The sequence below is a fragment of the Sus scrofa genome, chromosome 6 (genome assembly GCF_000003025.6).
Source record: "Sus scrofa isolate TJ Tabasco breed Duroc chromosome 6, Sscrofa11.1, whole genome shotgun sequence".
Taxonomy (NCBI): Eukaryota; Metazoa; Chordata; class Mammalia; order Artiodactyla; family Suidae; genus Sus; species Sus scrofa.
The window spans coordinates 12,852,185-12,873,751 of record NC_010448.4 but is presented as its reverse complement, the minus strand read 5'-3'; the positions used below and the strand labels follow the sequence as shown (position 1 = coordinate 12,873,751).

The 21,567-nt window shown below is 47.6% G+C and overlaps 1 protein-coding gene across 1 annotated transcript in view; it reads right to left on the bottom strand.

Annotated features, from left to right (window-relative positions):
- Nucleotides 1–18,422, bottom strand: part of FA2H (fatty acid 2-hydroxylase) — a 55,492-nt gene extending 37,070 nt beyond the window's left edge. Inside the window, 2 exon segments of the mRNA XM_003126868.6 lie at nucleotides 18,063–18,199; nucleotides 18,202–18,422. Of these exon segments, the coding sequence (XP_003126916.3) occupies nucleotides 18,063–18,199; nucleotides 18,202–18,331 (267 nt within the window). The 5' untranslated portion in view covers nucleotides 18,332–18,422.

The window sequence follows — 21,567 nt, the reverse complement described above, 5'->3', positions numbered from 1 at the left end:
TTTATGCTCATTAAACACCATGTAGATGCTTATCGCTGTAACAGTGCTCAGCCTCAGGGAATGCTCCTCTTGAACAGCCTCAGGACAACTTTCCTTCGGAGGGTTCAGTGCCTCTCTGACAGGACCACGTGCCAGGGGCATCACTGAATATGTGACCCGGTGAGATTAATCAGAGAGAGTGTGAGCAAGAAGGAGCCATGTGTCAAGGATGCAGGGACACCAGCTTCCTGGGGCAGAACCACCAGATCAGGAGGGTGCCATCCTAGAGAGAAGTGCCTTGTGACTCTGGGCCACAGCTCTAGACAAACACTGCCTAATGGAAGTTTCGGCAATGGTGAAAATATTCTATATCGATGCTGTCCAATACAGTAACCACTAGTGCACACAGATCTCTGAAGCACTTGAAATGTGGCTAGTGCGACTGAGGAAGGAATTTTTATTTTATTTCATTTAAAATTAAATAGCCTCATGTGCCTAGTGGCTACCCTATCGGACAGTAGAGTTTGGGACTCCTACACTCCACTGCTCTTTCGCACCTCTACCTGCGTGCTTCCTGGGCGTCTCAGGCCTAACGGGGCCCCAACGAACTCTGCCTGCCGCCTCCCAAACCCGGACCCCATGTCAGTATTCACCGCGTCCGTAAACCAAACCACCCAGCCGCTCAGGGCAAAGCCCTGACATCAACCTCACCTCTTCTCTTTCCCTCACTCCCAACATTTACTTCCTCAGCAGATTCTAGTGCTTCTGCCTCCAAGACATTTCCAGTTTCTATCCACTTCCCTCAGGCCCAGGGGACACCCGGTCCAGGCCAGCTCTTTCTGTCACCTGGACCACAGCGAAAGCCTCTTCGCTCTCTTTCTGTTTCCACTCTGGGCTCCCTTCACTCCTTCTTCCGTATGGCAGCCAGAAGGATCAATAAACTATAGCCTGACTCTGTCAGTCTTCTGCTTAAAATCCTCCAGCCCGTCCTCAGGATCCAATCTAAGCCCCCCCAGTGACCTGTGAGTCCCACGCGGCAGGGCTCCTGCCTGCTCCCCCCATTCACCGACATCACGCTCCCTCACCCACAACGCACCCGCAACGCCGGAGCCTCCTTTTGGATTCCTGATGTCACCAGGTCCTGTCATACCCAGGACCTTCGAACTTGCTGTTCCCTCTGTCAAGAATGCCGTTTTACCCAGTTCTTTTCAGGACAGCCCCCTCTCCCCCATCGGATCTCAGCTCCCCTGCGACGCCTTCCCTGATGACCCTCGGCAGAAGCTGCAGCTGTCACTCTGTCACAACCCTTGTACTAAAATATATTTCCTTCCTTTCTTTATATCTATCTATCTATCTATCTATCTATCTATCTATCTATCTATCTATCTAAAGTATATTCAGGGTTCCCGTTGTGGCTCAGGGGTTAACGAATCTGACTAGGAACCATGAAGTTGCGGGTTTGATCCCTGGCCTTGCACAGTAGGTTAAGGATCCGGCGTTGCCATGAGCTGTGGTGTAGGTCGCAGACATGGCTCGGATTCCACGTTGCTGTGGCTCTGGTGTAGGCCGGCGGCTACAGCTCCGATTAGACCCCTAGCCTGGGAACCTCCATATGCCATGGGAGTGGCCCCAGAAAATGCAAAAAAAAAGACCCCCCCCCCCAAAAAAGTATATTCTGTTATAGATCTTGCCAGCACTTGCGATTTTCCTAGCTTCCTCCCTGCACTGGCAGTTACATCCCATGAGGGCAGTGACCAGTTGTCTTTTTATCGCAGCACTGAGCTTAGTCTGGGCATGAGGAGCCATCCAGTATGTACAGTTCAAGAGAGGAAGGAATGGCGGGGAGAAGGAGGCCACACTGCAAGCCCCTGGCACCAATGAGGCTGTGGCCAGCCTTAGTTTTGGAGACCACGACCCGTCCCTGACCAGGGGGAGGGTCCCCGGTATAGCCGTGCACCTGTCCAGGTAAAGACAGAATGAGGGCAGCAGGTCGGTGCAGACCCACATGCCTAGCTGGGGGATGGGGAACCCCGAGAAGCTGAATGTCACCACTCTGCAGCTCCTCCAGGGGGCAAGAGAGTCTGAGCACACAGCGACTCAGATTCCAAAATCACCTAACATCCTTCAACCACCTCGGCTGTGACTGAAGGGGCTCATAACCATACTGTTTCAGTTTTATCTGCGCATTGTTTTGCAGATCTCACTGCAGCCACACACAGTCCTGTAGGGACGCAGGGAATAAGGAAACAGAGGTCGCCAAAGGTTTACTACCTCGTGTGATGTCACATTGCTGATGAGATGCAGAGCTAGACCCAGAGCGGGCTGCAGATCCCTGGCTCCTCCTCTCTCTCGGCCATTCAACACCCACCATGCAACCGCTCTGATTCAAGCGCCACCCTGGGAGCTGGGGGATGCGGCTTCTTTAGTAACCCGGAGGGATCTGCCCACCAAGCCACTTTGAGCAATTCCAGGTTTTCCAACGCCATTTGCCCTCTGCCCTGAGCCTTCTAGGACAGCGGGTTGCAAACTTTACGGTGCTTCTGAGGCAGGCGGAGTGCTTACGGAAAGCAGAGATTTCTGGGATCTTACCTCCATAGATACTTTTTTTTTTTTTGTCTTTTTGTCTTTTTGTCTTTTTGTTGTTGTTGTTGTTGCTATTTCTTGGGCCGCTCCCACGGCATATGGAGGTTCCCAGGCTAGGGGTCGAATCGGAGCTGTAGCCACCGGCCTACGCCAGAGCCCCAGCAACGCGGGATCCGAGCCGCGTCTGCGACCTACACCACAGCTCACGGCAACGCCGGATCGTTAACCCACTGAGCAAAGGCAGGGACCGAACCCGCAACCTCATGGTTCCTAGTTGGATTCGTTAACCACTGCGCCACGACGGGAACTCCCACCTCCATAGATTCTGATTTTATATATGGGAGGAATGGCCCAAGAATATGAAACATATATCCTTATGATAATCAATTCCTTAATTTAGTTATATGTACATGTTTTCATCCAAGTGAACATCAAACTTTTCACATGAGCCTTAAGTATTAGAATCTCTGTTGCTACTCAGGCAACATTTTTCTAAATATAACACAGTTGTCCAGTGTCTCCCATACTCACTTCCATCTTGCTCATGTGAGGGGCTGAAGTCATGTAATGATATTTGTATCGGGAGGAAGAGTATCTCTCACCCCACCCCACCGCCATATTCATGTCCACCCAGAACCTTGTGAATGTGACTTTATTTGGAAAGAGTGTCTTTGCACTGATCACGCTAAGATGAGGCCATCCTCGGTTAGGGTGGGCGCTAAGTCCAATATGACTGGTGTCCTCCTAAGAAGAGGGGACATCTGGAGATGCAGAGACACAGGGAAGAATGCCTGTGTGTAGAGGGTGGCAGAGACTGGAGTTACTTATCTACAAGCCAAGGGAGAGCAAGGGTTGCCAGCCCCACCAGAAGCGAGGAAAGAGGCAAGAAACAGATTTTCCCTTAGAGCTGCCAAAAGGAACTAATCTTGACAACACCTTGACTTAGACTTTGAGCATCTAGAACTCATCTGCGAGCATCTGTGAGAACAGATTTGTTGTTTTAAGGGCCCCATCTGTTATTTTTTTTTACAGCTGCTCGACAAAACGTATACAATGTCACTAGAAAGGTGATGTCTTGCTGCATGTACCACTGACACACTGTTACTTTGCTTTATTTTCCCACTCATCCTTCAAAAACATATTTGTGAGTGATGTCCACAAGATAACTAGCCAGTATGTTTCCAATATTTTATTAATTTTATAAGGTGAAAGAATCTCACCGTAAATTACTTATATCCCTACTACCTAGATCCTACCAATCACATTCTACTATTTCTTTTTAAAAGCAAGTTTTAAAGGCCGGTGCATACCAATATCTAACTCTTGACAATCATGAAGTCATATCCTTAGAAGTGGTTACTAAATATATGTTAAAATTTATTTGCCTCCTTAGAGGAAAACATAGGCCAAACACTCTTTGACATAAACGACAGCAGCAACTTCTCAGATCCACCTCTTAGAGTCATGACAGTAAAAACGAAAATAAACAAATGGGACCTAATCAAACTTAAAAGTTTCTGCACAGCAAAGGAAACCCTAAACAAAACGAAAAGACAACCCACAGAATGGGAGAACATCTTTGCAAATGAAGCAACTGACAAGGGAGTCATCTCCAAAATTTATAAAAACCTCCTACCGCTCAATACCAAAAAAAACAAACAACCCCATCCAAAAATGGGCAGAAGAGCTAAACTGACAATTCTCCAAAGAAGACAGACAGATGGCCAAAAAACACATGAAAAGATGTTCACCATCATTCATTATTAGAGACATGCACATCAAAACCACGATGAGGTACCACCTTACACCAGCCAGAATGGCCATCATCCAAAAGTCTACAAACAATAAGTGCTGGAGAGGGTGTGGAGAAAAAGGAACCCTAGTACACTGTTGGTGGGATTGTAAATTGGTGCAACCATTGCGGAAAACGGTATGGAGAGTCCTCAGAAAACTAAACACAGAACTACCATTTGATCCAACAATCCCACTCCTGGGCATCTATCCAGAGAAAACCACCACTCGAAAAGACACATGTACTCCGATGTTCACTGCAGCACTCTTTGCAATAGCCAAGACATGGGAACAACCTAAATGTCCATCGGCAGAGGAGTGGATCAAGAAGATGTGGTACATATACACCATGGAATATTACTCAGCCATTAAAAGGAACAAAATAATGGCATTTTAGCAACATGGGTGGACCTAGAAATTCTCATGCTAAGTGAAGTCAGTCAGACAATGAGACACCAACATCAAATGCTATCATTTACATGTGGAATCTGAAAAAAGGACACAATGAACTCCTTTGCAGAACAGATACTGATTCACAGACTTTGAAAAATTTATGGTTTCCAAAGGAGACAGGTTAGGGGGTGGGGGATGTGCTGGGGGTTTGGGACAGAAATGCTATAAAATTGGGTTGTGATGATTATTGTACAACTAAAATGTAATAAATTCATTGAGTAATATAAATAAAATTTATTTGCCTCCTTAAAAAAATTGGGTATAAATTTCATATAGTAAAAAATTACCAATCTTATGTGTATCATTTGCTACATTTTGACAATTACATGCCTCCTTGTAGGCACGGCCCACATCAAGATGTAGAATATTTCTATCATCCCAGAAAGTCCAGGAATCTATTTTGAACAAACTCATTTGATTTTCTTTTTCTTTCTTTCTTTCTCTTTTTTGCTTTTAGAGCCGCACTCACAGCCTATGGAGATTCCCAGCCTAGCAATCTAATCAGAGCTACAGCTGCCGGTCTACACCATGGGCACAGCTACGCCAGATCCAAGCCGCATCTGTGACCTCCACCACAGCTCATGGCAACAACGGATCCTTAACCTACTGAGCAGGGCCAGGGATCAAACCCACAACCTCATGGTTACTAGTAGGATTCGTTTCCACTAAGCCACGACGGGAACTCCACTCCTCATTTGATTTTGGTGAAAGGAAGTGGAGGGGGTTTAAGCATCCAGTTCCCTTGGCCAAAGGGACAAAAAGTTTTAGATTTGCAGGGCTTTGCAAGAGAGGTGCCAGGTTCCCTGGGGCTCCCGCCTGCTCACCCAGCCTCGGGCTGTTCACACACAGTTAGAACTCAACCTGTAGGCCCCTTCTCCCACCACAGGCTGTGGACCCAAAGCAGAAAGTACACAGGACCTGTCCCCAGGCTGAGTTCCAGGGGCAAGGCTGTTCCCTCCACACCCCTCCCTCTCCCGCCATCTCCTGCTGGAATCACTACCATTTCATAACCCACTGTGCACCCTCTTCCCATGGGCTTCCCATAGGTTGTTGGGCTTCCCTGAGATGCTTTCTCCCTATTCCAGCCCCGTAACCTCGGGGTCAGGGCACGCTGGGCAGCCACAGCTCTGCAAAGGCAGACGTGACCCTGTTTCTCCAAGGCCGGCAACATGGCCCAGAGTTGACGGTCAACTCTCGTCCTGCCCTTTGCTTTCTCTGGTGGAACAGAATCCTGGCTGGAATAGAACAGAAGGAAGGTGGGAAACAAAACCAAAAACTAATGGCTATAAAAAAGAACAAAATGATGCCATCTGCAGCAACACGGATGGACTTAGAGATTATCATACTAAGTGAAGTAAGTCAGAGAAAGACAAATACCATATGATATCACTTATATGTGGAGTCTAATATACAGTACAAAAGAACTTATTTATAAAACAGAAACAAACTCAGAGATTTCAAAATCAAGCTTATGGTTACCACAGGGAAAGCAGCTGAGGGCGGCGGTGGGGGGAGTGGTTAGGGATATATTAGAAGGATGGGAATAACATATACACACTCCTGGGGAGTCCCTGTTGTGCAGCAGTGGAAATAAATCCGACTAGTATCCATGAGGATGTGTGTTGATCCCTGGTCTTGCTCAGTGGGTTAAGGATCTGGCATTGCACTGAGCTGTGGTGGAGGTCACAGATGCAGCTCAGATCTGGCGTTGCTGTGGCTGTGGCGTAGGCTGGCAGCTGTAGCTTTGATTTGACCCCTAGCCTGGGAACCTCCATATGCTGCTACTGTACATAAAATAATTAATAAGGACTTACTGTATAGCACAAGGAAATCTACTCAATAGTCTGTAATAACCTACATGGGAAAAAAGAATGGATATATGACTATATACATATTCGTTCATATATATCAGTTATGTGTATATAACTGATTCACTTTGTTGTACACCTGAAACTAATACAACATTCTAAGTCAACTATACTCCAATAAGACTAAAAAAAAAAAACTAATGGCTAAAACTTAATAAAAATGAATGATTTCATTAGTACAGAGTCCAAGAAGAGACTAAAATATGCCAGTGGATGTTTGATGTGTAATAAGGGTTTGTTTTTTTTTTTTAAATCAGTGGAAAAAGACAGTTTATTCCATAAATCTATTGGAATAACCAGTTGGTCATCTGGAAAAATATAAACCTAAATTAATCTCTATTTTGTTCTTTTCACCAAAAAAAACCCTCCAGATAGATAAAACATTTAAGCAAAAAACAAACAGAAACACTGAACTATGAGAAAACGAAAAAAAATTTTTATTTATTTATTTATTTATTTATTTATTTTTTTAGGCCACACCTGTGGCATATGGAGGTTCCCAGGTTCGGGGTCAAATTGGAACTACAGCTGTCAGCCTACACCACAGCCATAGCAATGCCAGATCCTTAATCCACTGAGCGAGGCCAGGGATCAAATCTGCATCCTCACGGATGGTAGTCAGATTCATTTCCACTGAGCCTCGATGGGAACTCCTACTATAATATTTTTTGCTTTTATGTATAAAATCAAAAAGTAGGGTGGTCTTTCTAAGAATAATAAGATGATAGCTTTAACTACCTGGAAAACTGAAAGGTTTAAATGGAAGAAAACATGTTAAGCCAAACAACAAATGAGATCTGGAAACAAGTGGTGTATTACCACTTGTCTGATGGAAAATGGGCTAATATTCTTTATTATCTATTATTATGATATAAATTAATAAGAAAAGATGGACTATACATTACAAAGATGGGCAAAGGACCTGAACAGGCGGTTAACAAAAAAGGTGCAAATAGTTTACAAATACATAAAAAGACATTCACGAAGTTCCCGTCGTGCTCCGTGGTTAGTGATCCCAACTAGCATCCAAGAGGACTCAGGTTTGATTCCTGGCCTCGCTCAGTAGGTTAAGGATTGGCCGTTGCCCTGAGCTGTGGTGTAGGTCACAGACAAGGCCCAGATCAGGCGCTGCTGTGGCTGTGGTGCAGGCCAGCAGCTGCAGCTCCAATTTGACCCCTAGCCTGGGAACCTCCATATGCCACAGGTATGGCCCTAAAAAGACCAAAATAAATAAATAAATAAATAAATAATTTAAAAATATATAAAAAGACACTCACTGTCTTTCATAATTCATATACATAAAAATTTAAACAGGAGGCAATTTTTTCACCCACTGACAAAGATTAAAAGCACTGGTAATTTACAGCACTGGTGAGCATGTGAAGAACAAGGCATTCCTGCATGCTTTTGGAGGGAATTTTAATTAGCACAACCTTCTTAGAGGGCAATTTGGCAATACTCATCAAAATACCAAGAGGATATCTTTTTTTTTTTTTTTTTTTTTTTTTTTTTTTTGTCTTTTTAGGGCTGCACCCGTGGCATATGGAGGTTCCTAGGCTAGGGTTCGAATTGGAGCTGTAGCTGCTGGCCTACGTCACAGCCACAGCAACACCAGAACGGAGCCGCATCTGTGACCTACACTATAGCTCACAGCAATGCCAGATCCTCAATCCTCTGAGCAAGGCTAGGGAGCGAACCTGCATCCTCATGGATATCAGTCAGATTTGTTTCCACTGAGCCACAATGGGAACTCCCCAAATGGGTGTCATTTTGATCTAGAAATTCCAGCCTACATGACAAATTTATTTGCATATGTGTGCAAAATGATTGTGTAAGGATGCTTCTTGCAGCATTGATACAGTAAGAAAAAACATCCATAGGGATGGCTATTAAAAAGAATAAAGGAAATCTTTATTGCCGATATGGAAGGAAGAACAAAGTATGTTTTTAGGTGAAAAAAGTAGCACGTTGCCAAGCAGTGTGTACCATAAGACTCCTTTGTATGGAAAATAGGAAGAATAATGCATCTGTTTCTATGAGACTGCATAAGAAATTGTTGATCTCGCCTACACAGGGACTGGGTTGGGAGGGGCACTCGATTTTTTCTTTGCACATTTCTTTTAATGATTTAAATTTTTGTATGAACACAGTTGATACAAATTACGATGACAGAGAAAAAGAGGGACAAAATGATGGCTGGGGTTGTGATATTCTGATAATATACAATGTAACAAAATACAAAATGCACATGACTGCAAGTGAAATTGAAAATCAATGCAAAAGCTTCAAAAAATTAATGAAGTCAATGAAAGTGAGGGAAAGCTGTTTTAGTTACAGCTCCACGGCCAAAGAAGGATCTGGCAAAAGTTAGGCTGCTTAAATACAGGCAACCAACAAAGGATGAGGCCCTTCAAAGGAGAACTCGTTTATCAAAAGATCAAAAGAGACCCTTGGCCCTAAAAAGACCTAAAATGACCCTCTTCGTTGTCATGCTGTCAACAGCCAATGCAAAGTTTAGAATATCACCTCATGCTTTCATACAATTTACCAGAAAAACCACACATGTGCAAGAAAACACTACTTGATTATTTGCTCAATTTAAGAATCAGCATGCAAGTGCAATCGCAACTTTGCTGTCAGATTAAAATAAACTGAAGAAACCTTTCATTTTCTTCCCCCCCCCTTTTTTTTTGGGGGGGGGAGGTCTCTTTAAGGCCGCACCCACGGCATATGAAAGTTCCCAAGCTAGGGGTCGAATCGGAGCTGTGGCTGCTGGGCCTCCATCACAGCCACAGCAATGCTGGATCTGAGCCTCATCTGCAACCTACATCACAGCTCACAACAATGCTGGATCCTTAACCCACTGAGCGAGGCCAGGGATCCGATCTGCATTCTCATGGGTCCTAGTCAGATTTGTTTCCAGGAACTGCTCAGTTTCATTTTTAAAGATAATCAATTTCCCTTTCCCAACCTCTTGGGTCATCTTCTATGAGATTTTGCTCTTCATTTAAAGGAGACTGACTTTAAGTGGCCTTTAACCCTAGGAGTCAAGTACTTTCCTACTTCGGGTCAAGGAACAACTGAATTTTTTATGTACACCGTCTCAAAGGGTCTCGCCTGGAACAAGAGGAAGCAACCACGAAGCCAGCTGGTCTGGCCTTTTCCCTGACTTGGGCGGTGGGGGATACAGGATTACAGAAGCTGTATTTATTTAGCCAAATGGAACTGCTCTTCATTCCTCATGGCAGCCAGCCTCAAAGTATGTGCCTTAACTTGACTTAAAAATTTGAGGTCTTTCTTGGATTTTTGTGGGTAAATGATATTTCATAGATATTCAAGATTACATAAGACAAGGGACTATTTATTAGCAACGAAGTGGGTTATTATGCACAATTAACATTTGGAATTTATAAAACGAAGCTAGCCATTCCTCAAGCTTCCTGAAACCTCCAATTCCACTTCCTGAGCACCACGCAATGCTAAGCAGTGTCAAAAAGGTCCTGCCAGGGCACCAAAGAACGGCGAGAACTAGAGCTCTGCTCCATTTAAATTCTAGTTGTTTTAAAGGAGAAATTATGACTAATTCACTTGGGTAATTATCAACCAAGTTTGTTGCAGATTGCTTGGCTCAAAGTGTACAGTCACATGTAGTTGCATCAGTGGAATTTTTGGCCACTGGTCTTCCTGTAACAGGACCTTAAGACATTGTGTATGAGTTGTAGTAGCTCAAATATGTCCAAGCAAATCTCGGCACATTTGCTCATCTGGCACTGCTTATTTAAACACCTTACAATATACTAACAAAGTTCAGAAAACAAAACATTTGAATAATCTTGTTTTAGGGCAATGCTTTACAACAACAAATCCTGAGTGCGCGACTTCTTTTTCTCGGTGCTAAACTTTATGGGTGTTGCGAGCCTTAGATTTGTTGTCCCTCAGTCTTATTATTTTATGAGCTTGTACCCCGTTGGAGGGCAAGTGCCAGTGGGGAGGGCGGTCGTTGGAGTTTTCTGCCCACCTGAGATGAGTGGCACTTACAGAAGACTGAGAATCACTGTTCTGAGCTTAAATGCTTTAGGGAACTTTGCATGAGAAAACCCGGGAAAGAGGAAATCGAACTGGAAACCCAGGCAACCTGGGTCCTGCCCGTGCACATCATCCAGACACTTCCAGACACATGGGGACAGGTCCAGCCCCGAGAGCAAGGAGGGCTCTCGGTTGGCGTTTTCTATGCTTCATTTCACTTCTACACTTGCGGGGGACTCAAGGGCAAGGGTGACCTGCAGGAGCCTGGTATGGAACATGTTTTGCTAACTCTTCTTGGCTATGAGGGCAAAGGCAGAAACGGGTGACTCACTTGATAGTGGTCCATCCTTTCCATCAGCTCCCAACTCTCTTAGCTAATAAAGAAGAAAGTGGAAAGAGATTTTCTCCCCCCACATTTTCCTACTTAAAGTATCTTGTGTGCTAACATTACCACTTTCCTTTTCAACTCGGCACACATTCAGTTTTCCAAGCAGCTCATTCATTCATTTATTCAGACATTTATTACTTCCTGTTGGCAGGCACCAGTGTGCTAGTGTCTCCTAGGGAAGCCTGGATGAATCAGACAAGTCCAGTCTTCAGAGCGTTTACAGTTTCGTAGGGGAGATAAAACATGTAGTGAAAACACAGGGAATAAGGAAGAATATTATGAATGCTGCAATAGGCCAAGTGCTATGAGAGTCTGGAAGAAGGAGAAAAACCAGCCCTCGAAGGGGCGGTGGCAAGGAAAAGTCTCTGTGGAATAGATAGTGCTTGAGCTGGACTGAAAGGAGGTAGCAACCGGAGCCACAGAAGGTTTAGGAGCACCGTAGTAACAGAGCCAAGCGATCTACAGAAAGCATCACAGGCAATGGGCCGCAGCAAGTGTCATCAGGGAGAGAACTGCCTAGGGGACCACTGCACAATGAGCAGGATGGGGCTCTGGCCAAGGTAGGGGAGTAGCGGGTGGACATCCTGGAAGCAAGACTAGGGAGGCTCACGAGGATCAGCATGGGCTCCATCCCAGCCACTGGCTCTCCTCTTCCCAGGGAGTCCCCACTTTCCTTTCTACAGCCTCTGGGTTCTCTGGGCCAGAGCAGGCAGTGGAGACGGCTGGAAAACATAGAGCGTCTCCCAGATGAAGTCCTGAGTGAAAGAAGCTGCACAGCAGAGCACACACTGTGTGTGATTCCATTTAAGCTTTGTGCACTTTTCTGAGACGTGAGGAGCAGGAGAAACGGGCAGTGGAGACTGAGCTGTGATGACCAGGGGCATAAGGGCTGCGGTACACAGGAGAGGACCCCCCCAAAAAAAACCTATGTCCCAATACCTGGAACCCGTGACTATTTTACCTTACATGGCAAAAAGGACTTTGCAGATGTAATTCAAGACTTTGTGATGAAGGGACTATCCTGGATTACCAGGAGGCAAAGGAGGGCTCAATGTAACCACAAGTCTCCTTATAAGTAAAAAGATGGAGGCGGGAGGATCAGAGTCTGAGAAGGAGAAGTGACAGGAGGACTGAGGTCAGAGCAACGTGATTGCCGGAGCCAGGGCACACAGGCAGCCTCTAAAGGCTGGAAAAGGTGAAGAAATGGATTCTCTTCTCGAGCCTCCAGAGGAAGCCTGTCCTGCCAATTCACCTTTGACTTCTGACCTCCAGAACTGTGAGAGATACATTTGTGTTGCTTGATGTCCCTGCGTTTGGGGTAAGTTGTTACAGCAACAATAGAAAATGAATGCAGGTGGAAAGCCAAGCGGGTGGGGCATCCAGAAGCCAGGTGAAGCCAGCGTATCAAAGAGGAGGGAGCGGTCACCGAGTCAGGAGCTGCTGTCAGGCCAGGTGAGAACCGACCACCGGGTTTAGGGAGGGCGAGGTCCTGATGACCCTGGCAAGGGCGCGTTCAGGGCTGAGGTGGGTTTCAGAGGGCACAGGATGCTTATTACTTATCTAAATGAATGAAGATAACATATAGGCCAAGGATAAATGTGTGCCCGAAGGATGAATGAATGAATGAATGAATGAAAGCGAAGACGACAGGTGCTGCTTGGGTATCCATTTGCGTTCTTCGCTGGCCATGTTCCAAGAAATGATTACTCGCAGGTGTTTCTGGGATTCCTGTTTCTTTTTATTTTCCCCAGAGAGTCCTAATTTCCCAACTCTCCCCCAATTTGGGTCTCAAAGCCCCTTCATTCACTGAATTCTGGGGTGACACCAGGGAGCTCAGAGAATCACAGCGACTTTGTCCCTGGACCTCTAACAGCTGGTCCTAGCTTCGTCATCCAGCTGAGGCCCACCTGGCACCGCAGCAGGCCAGAGCCCGCAAGTCCCTGGCAGGAAGCAAAGGATGGTGGCTGCTGATTGGCCAGGCAGGTCCACTTAGGAAGCCCTCTTGCAGCCTGAGTGGATCTCAACTCCCTTCCGTTAGCAGATTTCTCACGTCCACGCTGCTCTGCGGGTGAGAGCAGTGTGGCGAGTTCCCCAAGCATCAGCTTTTATCTGAGTCCTCTGCTCAGGCTGGTGCTCCTGGCTGGCTGTGCTCAAGCTGTTCCGGAGCCTGGGTGGGGTGGGCACCCTGAGGCTTCCTGCACCTAGATCTCCTTCCTACTGGCCATCCCATTTACCATCCAAACTCTGAAGCCCTGAATGGCTGGACCCCTAAAGCCTGGCAGAACCACAGGTGGCAGAATCTGTTTTCTTCTCGGCTCCTCAGAAATAGATACACCCGTGGGGTTAGGACGTGGCACCCAGAGACATGCAGGCAGCAGGGTCACCTCCAACAGCAGGGGCTGGGCAGTCGGGGCTTGCCTTCCCCCAGGATCTTCTCAAACAGAGGACTTTCCTTGGGAGCCGAGGTCTGGGTGTGTGAGATGGGGAAGGATGAGCCGTCCCTTCACAGGTAGTTTCCTCTTTGGGGCACGTTTGGAATGAGGGACGTATTCTGGCTGGACCGTGATGAAAGCTGCAGTTCCCTCACCATGTTTTTTTTTTTTTTTTTTTTACACACAATTTCATCTCTTTCATCAGACCAAGAAAATGAGCCACTCAACACCAGGGTTGAGAAGCTCTGCCTCAGGTGTCTTCCAAAGTGTGATGTTTATTACTCCATGACGGCACTCGAGACGATTTCAGACAATAGGAGAACGAGCACTTATTATAATAGCCCTATTTTCTGGCCTCACCCAGAGCATGTGGAAGCTCCTGGGCTAGGAACTGAACCTGCACCACAGCAGTGACAATGCCAGATCCTTAACCCACTGAGCCACCAGGGAACTCCAATTAGTAGCTCTATTTTTATTATTATTATTATTATTATTTTGTCTTTTTGTTGTTGTTGTTGTTGCTATTTCTTGGGCCGCTCCCGCGGCATATGGAGGTTCCCAGGCTAGGGGTCGAATCGGAGCTGTAGCCACCGGCCTACGCCAGAGCCCCAGCAACGCGGGATCCGAGCCGCGTCTGCAACCTACACCACAGCTCACGGCAACACCAGATCGTTAACCCACTGAGCAAGGGCAGGGACCGAACCTGCAACCTCATGGTTCCTAGTCGGATTCGTTAACCACTGCGCCACGATGGGAACTTCTATTTTTATTATTTTTTAAATTTTTATTTATTTATTCTCTTGTCTTTTTTTAGGGCCGCACCCACAGCATATGGAGGTTCCCAGGCTAGGTCGAATTGGAGCTGTTGCGGCCAGCCTATATCAGAGCCACAGCAATGCCAGATCTGAGCCGCATCTGTGACCTACACCACAGCTCAGGGCAACACCGGATCCTTAACCCACTGAGCGAGGCCAGGGGTCAAACCTGCAACCTCATGGTTCCTAGTTGGATTTGTTAACCACTGCACCACGATGGGAACTCCCAGCAGCTCTATTTTTATTTTTTTTATTTATTTATTTATTTATTTTTTTGTCTTTTGTCTTTTTGTTGTTGCTATTTCTTGGGCCGCTCCCGCGGCATATGGAGGTTCCCAGGCTAGGGGTCGAATCGGACCTGTAGCCACCAGCCTACGCCAGAGCCACAGCAACGCAGGATCCGAGCCGCGTCTGCAACCTACACCACAGCTCACGGCAACGCCGGATCGTTAACCCACTGAGCAAGGGCAGGGATCGAACCCACAACCTCATGGTTCCTAGTCGGATTCGTTAACCACTGCGCCACGACGGGAACTCCCAGCAGCTCTATTTTTAAAGTGCGTGTACAACCTGTGATTTCTTTGGTGTTATTGCCTAGGGTGAGTAAATGGTAAAACAAAAAATGAGTCCACTTAAAGACAAATACTAAAGAGTTCAAGTTGAATGCAATTTGAAAAAAAAAAAAAAAACTGGGACAGTGATTCATGGATGATCTAAGTCTGGGAAACACAGGACTTCCAGTCTTGGGAGACCTGGACCTGAAGTTCCTTCCTTTCCTACTTCTTTAAAAAACAATGCCGGCTGCAGCTCGATCAATGGACTTCATGCTCCACTAGCAACGTGAGCTGCTCTTGCCTAAGCCTGGAGTGAGGAACCCTGAGAGTCAGGGTGAGGAGACTTCTAAGCCATCACTGAGTCACTTTGTCAAGGCAAGCGTTCACTTTCTCAAGTCCAAGGCTACAGCAGACCTTGTCTCATCCCCACAGTGTGTTGGCTCAAACAAGTTCGACTTGTTTCTCGTGTGTGTGTGTGTGTGTGTGTGTGTGCTTTCCTGTGAGTGTGAATGTGTGTAAGTGTGTACAGAGAGGGGGTGTGGCAAAGAGAGGAACAAGGGAAACCAGTGGGGCCAAGCCTTGCCCCTGGAATTTAACAGCAGAGCTCAGCGGGCTCCCCCTCAAGGACCACACTTGGGAAGAAGGACTCTGAGGAGGCACCATCCAGAAATGAGCCCCAGCCACAGAGCTAGCTCACGACAAGCCCCTTCCCCATCAATGCCCCTCCTGGTCCTCACATTACAGGAGCCAGGTTCTAGCCTCAACAGGTGTCAGCATTGCTGCCTGGTCCAGCAGGAGGAGAGGAGGGAGATGAACAAGGCAGCATGGTGGTGATGGTAGTGGGGTGTTGCTAGAAGGGCTTGACCAGAGAAAAAAACTGGAATGTCTTTTCTCCTTTCAGGCCTTAAGAAGAGGGCTTCTCTCTGAAAGGATGCTCTGGTTGGGATTTCTCCTCTATCTCTCTCCCCCAACAAAAAGGCACCTCTTCACTAGCTTCCAGAAGCTGACAAGCAACTGGAGTACTGGGTGACCATGGCTACTGGTCAAGTTTGGGCCATTGATTTATATGTGTGGTGTCAGTTTTTAGCTTTTTTCCCACATTCTCAGGTGGGCGTCCAGATATCAGGATGCCTGAAACATGGCCACACCAGGGCTCTTGGGGTAACAGGTGCGTGCTGGGGTAGGAACAACTTTAGACTCAGTCTTCTCTGAGGGGCAGGTAAAGCGAAGCAAAACAAGGCCACGTCAAACCATAGTGTTGGTTGGGTAGCAGAGCTGGCCAGGAGAGATGCTCTCAGTGGTGCTGGGAGGAAAGGCCACACCCTAAGGCTCCTCTTTAGAGGACACGGTTACAACGCAGGTTGGCTTCCATGAGCCATGGCAAGCCTGGCTGTCTCTAGTACTCTGGCCCCGATCTCTCATTTCCCTCACTCAGCTTTAGTTCTATCCATGGCGAAACATCCTGCCCCTTCAGCAAACATCATCAGCTTCCAAGATAAAATTGGGCTCCCAGTGCAATGTTGAGTCCCAGCATTAGTAGCTAGAAATCTCCCCAGTTGAACCTTCCCTTCCCTCTGGTTGTTGTCTTTATTAACAAGGTTATCGTCTCCCCTGGGCTACAAGGTAGCCTCCTGCCTGGTCTCCTCACACCCACTTGGGCTCCCTCCACTCCTTCTTGGCACTGCAGCCAGGATGCTCTTCCAAAAATGCAAATCTGACCACGCCACACCCCTGCTAGAATCCACTCCCTGGCTTCCCGTTGTTTTTCGAATCAAGTCTCAAATCTGACCACAGCGGCCCTGGCTGATCTCCAGCCTCCTGCCACTTCCCCCTCCTTGCCCTTCAGCCTCTGGTCACATCGGTTTTATTTCTGTCCCTTGACTATGCCAAGCCCTTACCCGTCAGAGCCTTCACACACTCTGTTCCCTCTGTCTGGAATGTTCTTCTCACCACATGTGACCTGGTTAAAGCTCTGCGCATTTATTCGCTCCCAGTGTAAATGTCACTTTCTCTAGAAAACTCTCCCCAAATCCTTCTCCTCCAGGTCCATTCTCTGATCACACCAGGCAATCGAAGAATTACTGTGGGATTAGCATCATTCCTCATTAGCCTATCAGGTCCATGGAGATGGCATTGCTTTTGTCCACTGGTACCCCCTCCGTGCCTAGCTCAGGGCTGCCAGTCATTAATGGACCAAGTGAGTGACTGAAGAAATGATTAAAGAACTAGGCAAGACGGCCCAGGGCAGAGTCAGTCTGTGCTGGCCTAGGCCTGCCTGTGGATAGGGCCATCTCCCAGGCCAAGGATCCTTGGGGTGGAGAGAACATTGATTTTGCAATCAGATACACTTGGTTTTGCCACTAATTAGCTGTTTAACCTCACAAAACAGCACCTCTCTGAACACTCGTTTTCACATCAGAAAATGGGGATAACAGATCCCACCCCAGGCTCAGTCAGAGGCTTAAATACACAAGGATCCTGCAGCGCATAGCAGCTCAGAGTGCCACTCACTTCTCCCCAGCAAAACTGGCTTACACCTGTCATGTCACTCCTTTGGACACACAAGCCAGCATGCACGACAAGGAATAAAGGGAGGCCTGAGAGGCGGGAGGACACAGGCCACCCAATACTCCACCGCAACCACCCCGGCCAACCAGGGAAGCCCTAGTGCAAGACTAGGATGGCACCAGGAAACCAAAGCCAGCTGGGAAGGGTGACGGATCTGTGCCTTTTAGAAGCAGGAGTAGGTGAGATGGGTAGAGAAGGACAGGTGAACTTGGAAGCTATTACTCAAACAGAAATGAAGAGCAGTTGCCAAGAGGGAGAGGCCGATAAGAGAACAGGAAGGAAAGACTGGATGTGTGAGGGGCTGGAAAAAGGGGATCCAAGTTGTCAGACGGCAGAGGCTGCGACAGGAACCAGTCAGAAGAAGTTGTTTTGGGAGGTGAGAGAAGTATCTGATAGAAGAGGGTGAGAGGAAACGTTGGAGAGGAAGGTCAAACTCCTGGGGTGGGGGGGGCATGGCGGCAGGCAGTGACCTGTTACCTGGAGAGAGGTGAGGGCGGGGGCTGTCACCTTGGGTCCTCCTAGAGGGCAGATGAATGGAGCTTGCCGGGGAGTGGAGAGTTGGGGGAGGGGGGGTGCGGAGGGTGTGACCCTGGCCTCCGCTGTACCTGAGGGTCTCCTTGCAGGTCGCCCACGTAGTACTGCTCGAGCCAGCGGCGCGCGTTGGCCGAGTGTCGGTGCGGTGGCCCATCCAGGTCGGCGCTAACATCCTGGCCAGCCCTTGCCCGGAGCAGCTGTTCGCCCCCGGGTGGTGCCGCACGAAGTCGGTGAGGTCGTAGAGGCGGGCCCCGCAGCGGACCCAGCAGGCGCCCGCCGCCAGGCGCCGCTGGACCTCGGCGGGTGAGAAGGAGGCGGCGGGGGGCCGAGCGGGGGCCATGACGGGAGACCGGAGCTCGCAGCTCGAAGCCCGGGCGTCTGCTCGGCGGCCGCCCAGCGCGCCTCTAACATCCCCTGAGCCGCGGCCGCCTTGACCCGCCGAGCCGGCCGCCGCCGCACCTGCTCATTTGCATGTCGCGCTCCCATTGGCCGCTCCGCTGGACGCTGCCCGTGCCCGTAGGGCCCCTTCCCCATTGGCCCGCAGGAAGCCGCGCAGACCCAGGCGGCCCGGGTCAGGCGATGCCGGCCCACCGCCAGGTGGCCCCGGGCAGGTAGAGTGCGCGCCCGCCAGGTGTATGCCGTCGCAGGAGACCAAAGGAGGCGGGCGGATGCAACCAGAACAAGGCTCTGGTCGCCAGGGGCTAGATGGACGTCCTTGGTGGCCTGATCGCGACTGGAATAACTCTGCTGCTGCTGCTGCTGCCTTGTGGGGGAAACTTGCAGGCTTCCACCCTCAGGCTCGAGGAAGGGGGGAGGAGTGGAGGAGGCAGGGTGAGGACTAGAGTAAGGCAAGTGAGACACTGGCCTCTGGCGCCCCCAAACTCAGTAATCACAATATAGATTTAAATGTACTAGTTTAAAAAATCATGTAGAGCACAGGATACGAATGTGCTTAATGCCGCTGAACTGTACATTTTAAAACGGTTAAACTGGTAAATTTCATGTTACCTATATTTTCCAGAGCAGAACATATATAATAAAGGATTTTTAGAAATAGGAATATTGGCAAGTCACAGGCTGTGGGCTTACCACCTGCTTTTGTAAATAAAGTTTTACGGGAAGCAGGACTAGTGAGGTGAGTGTGGAAGGCTAGTGAAAATGAAGGGTTGGATCATGTCTTTAACACTTTAAATTTCGGTATTTTGTGCATCATGGATTTTTTTTTTTGCATTAGTTCTTAATTTTAAAAATACTGCATTCAAATATTCTTTACCTTGATTACTGAGTTTTTTGGTGCACCCTTACATTTTGCACACAGAGTGGCCTCTTCTACACACACCTTCTGAGGAGGACCCTGAGGGAAGAACAGAGAATCCTACTGCCATTTATAGGAGGGGAAACAGGGACCACAAGAAGTAAAGCCTGGTAGTCGTGCTGGATGGAAGGGACGACTGCGTGTGCTCATCCAGTTTTGTTTACAACAGGGAAAGAGTTTACACAAATTTAACTGCCCGGCAACTGGGGGTCTCACTTGATTTGTAGTAAAAGGATCCTGGTACTGAGGCTGCCCTATTCACCTGGCCTAGATCTCCTTCAGAAAAAGGTTATTTTCAGGGTCACCCTTGTTTATGCTCTTCTGGGGCTGGGCATTTATGCTGGGCCAGCGTTGTAGGGAAAGCCTAGTCCAGATGCCCTAGGGAGCCACCCCAACTATAGACACGTCCAAGGTCAGGAGAGTTGTTCCTTCCTCATCTCCCTCCCAAACCTGTCTGGCTCAGCATCAGCGAGTAGACAGGAGTTTGGCCTAGAGGCATGACAGCACGAAGTCTGCTTTTCGACAGTAGTGAATACATAAATGGCCACCCTCACCCCATTGCCACACCGCCTTTGCTCCAATTACCTTGCTTGTGCCTAAAGCATTCAAACGCACACTCATAGTTATCCTCGGGTACTTACTGATGACAATATCTGTGGGACATCCCCATGTGGATTTCTCACCATTTCCTTAAACCCCTATTATCTGAAGTTGAGCAGGCAATTTAGTCATCTATTCAGAATTGTGACACACTTCTTACCATAGCCATTCTGCTTCTAAATATGCGACCTTTCAGATGACTGTAAAAAGATGTGTAGGGAAGGAAAAATAATTTTACTTTTACCCTTCTAGGTTCTGGACTGAGACACCTCCTGCATTAAAAGAGAGATTAGCAGAACAACAAATTTCGTACATGTAGCCAAAGATATGAGACCCAAAGAAGTGACCAGAACAGGCAGCTTTTAAACCTTTTAGATAAAGAACCGATAAATTTGTGAGGAATTGACAAGACAAAGAAGTTTGACCTGGGGGTAGGAAATCAGTAAAGAAGTAACAAGGTTTAGGAGTTCGGGTTGTGGCTCTGCGAGTTAAGAATCTGACAGAGTGTTCGTGAGGGGCAGGTTTGATCCCTGGCCTCAATGGGTGAAGGATTCGGCACTGCTGCAAGCTTCGGCATAGCTTGCAGATGTGGCTCAGATATGGTGTTGTGGAGTTCCCGTTGAGGCGCAGTGGTTAACGAATCCGACTAGGAACCATGAGGTCGCGGGTTAGGTCCCTGCCCTTGCTCAGTGGGTTAACGATCCAGCGTTGCCGTGAGCTGTGGTGTAGGTTGTTGCAGATGAGGCTCGGATCCCGAGTTGCTGTGGCTCTGGCGTAGGCCGGTGGCTACAGCTCTGATTCAACCCCTAGCCTGGGAACCTCCTTATGCCGCAGGAGCGGCCCAAGAAATAGCAACAACAACAACAACAACAAAAAAGACAAAAAGACAAAAAAAAAAAAAAAAAGATATGGTGTTGCTGTGGCTGCGGTGTTGGCCGGCAGCTGCAGCTCCGATTCAGTCCCTAGCCTGGGAACTTCCATATGCTGCAGGTATGGCCCTAAAAAGGAGGAAAAAAAAAAAAAGTAACAACGTTTGACCTAATTAAACTTAAGAGCTTTTTGCACAGCAAAGGAAACCATAAACAAAATGAAAAGACAACCTACAGAATGGAAGTATTTGCAAATGATGTGACCAACAAAGGACTGATATCTGAAATATACAGGTTTTATAGCTTGATATAAAAAAACAACCCAATCAAAAACTGGCAGAAGACCTAAACAGACATTTCTCCAAAAAAGGCATCCTGATGGACAACAGGCATGTGAAAATATGCTTGACATCACTAATTATTAGAGACATGCAAATCAGGGAGTTCCCGTCATGGTGCAGCAGAAACAAATCCAACCAGGAACCATGAGGTTGTGGGTTTGATCCCTGGCCTTGCTCAGTGGGTTAAGGATCCAGCATTGCCATGAGCTGTGGTGTAGGTCGCAGACGTGGCTTGGATCTGGCATTACTGTGGCCCTGGTGTAGGCCAGCAGCTATAGTTCTGATTAGACCCCTAGCCTGGGAACCTCCATATGCCACAAATGTGGCCCTAAAAAGCAAAAAACAATGCAAAAGAAGTGCAAATCAAAACCACAAGGATATTACCTTATTCTGGTCAGAATGGCTATCATCAACAAGTCTACAAATAAATGCTGGAGAGGGTGTGGAGAAA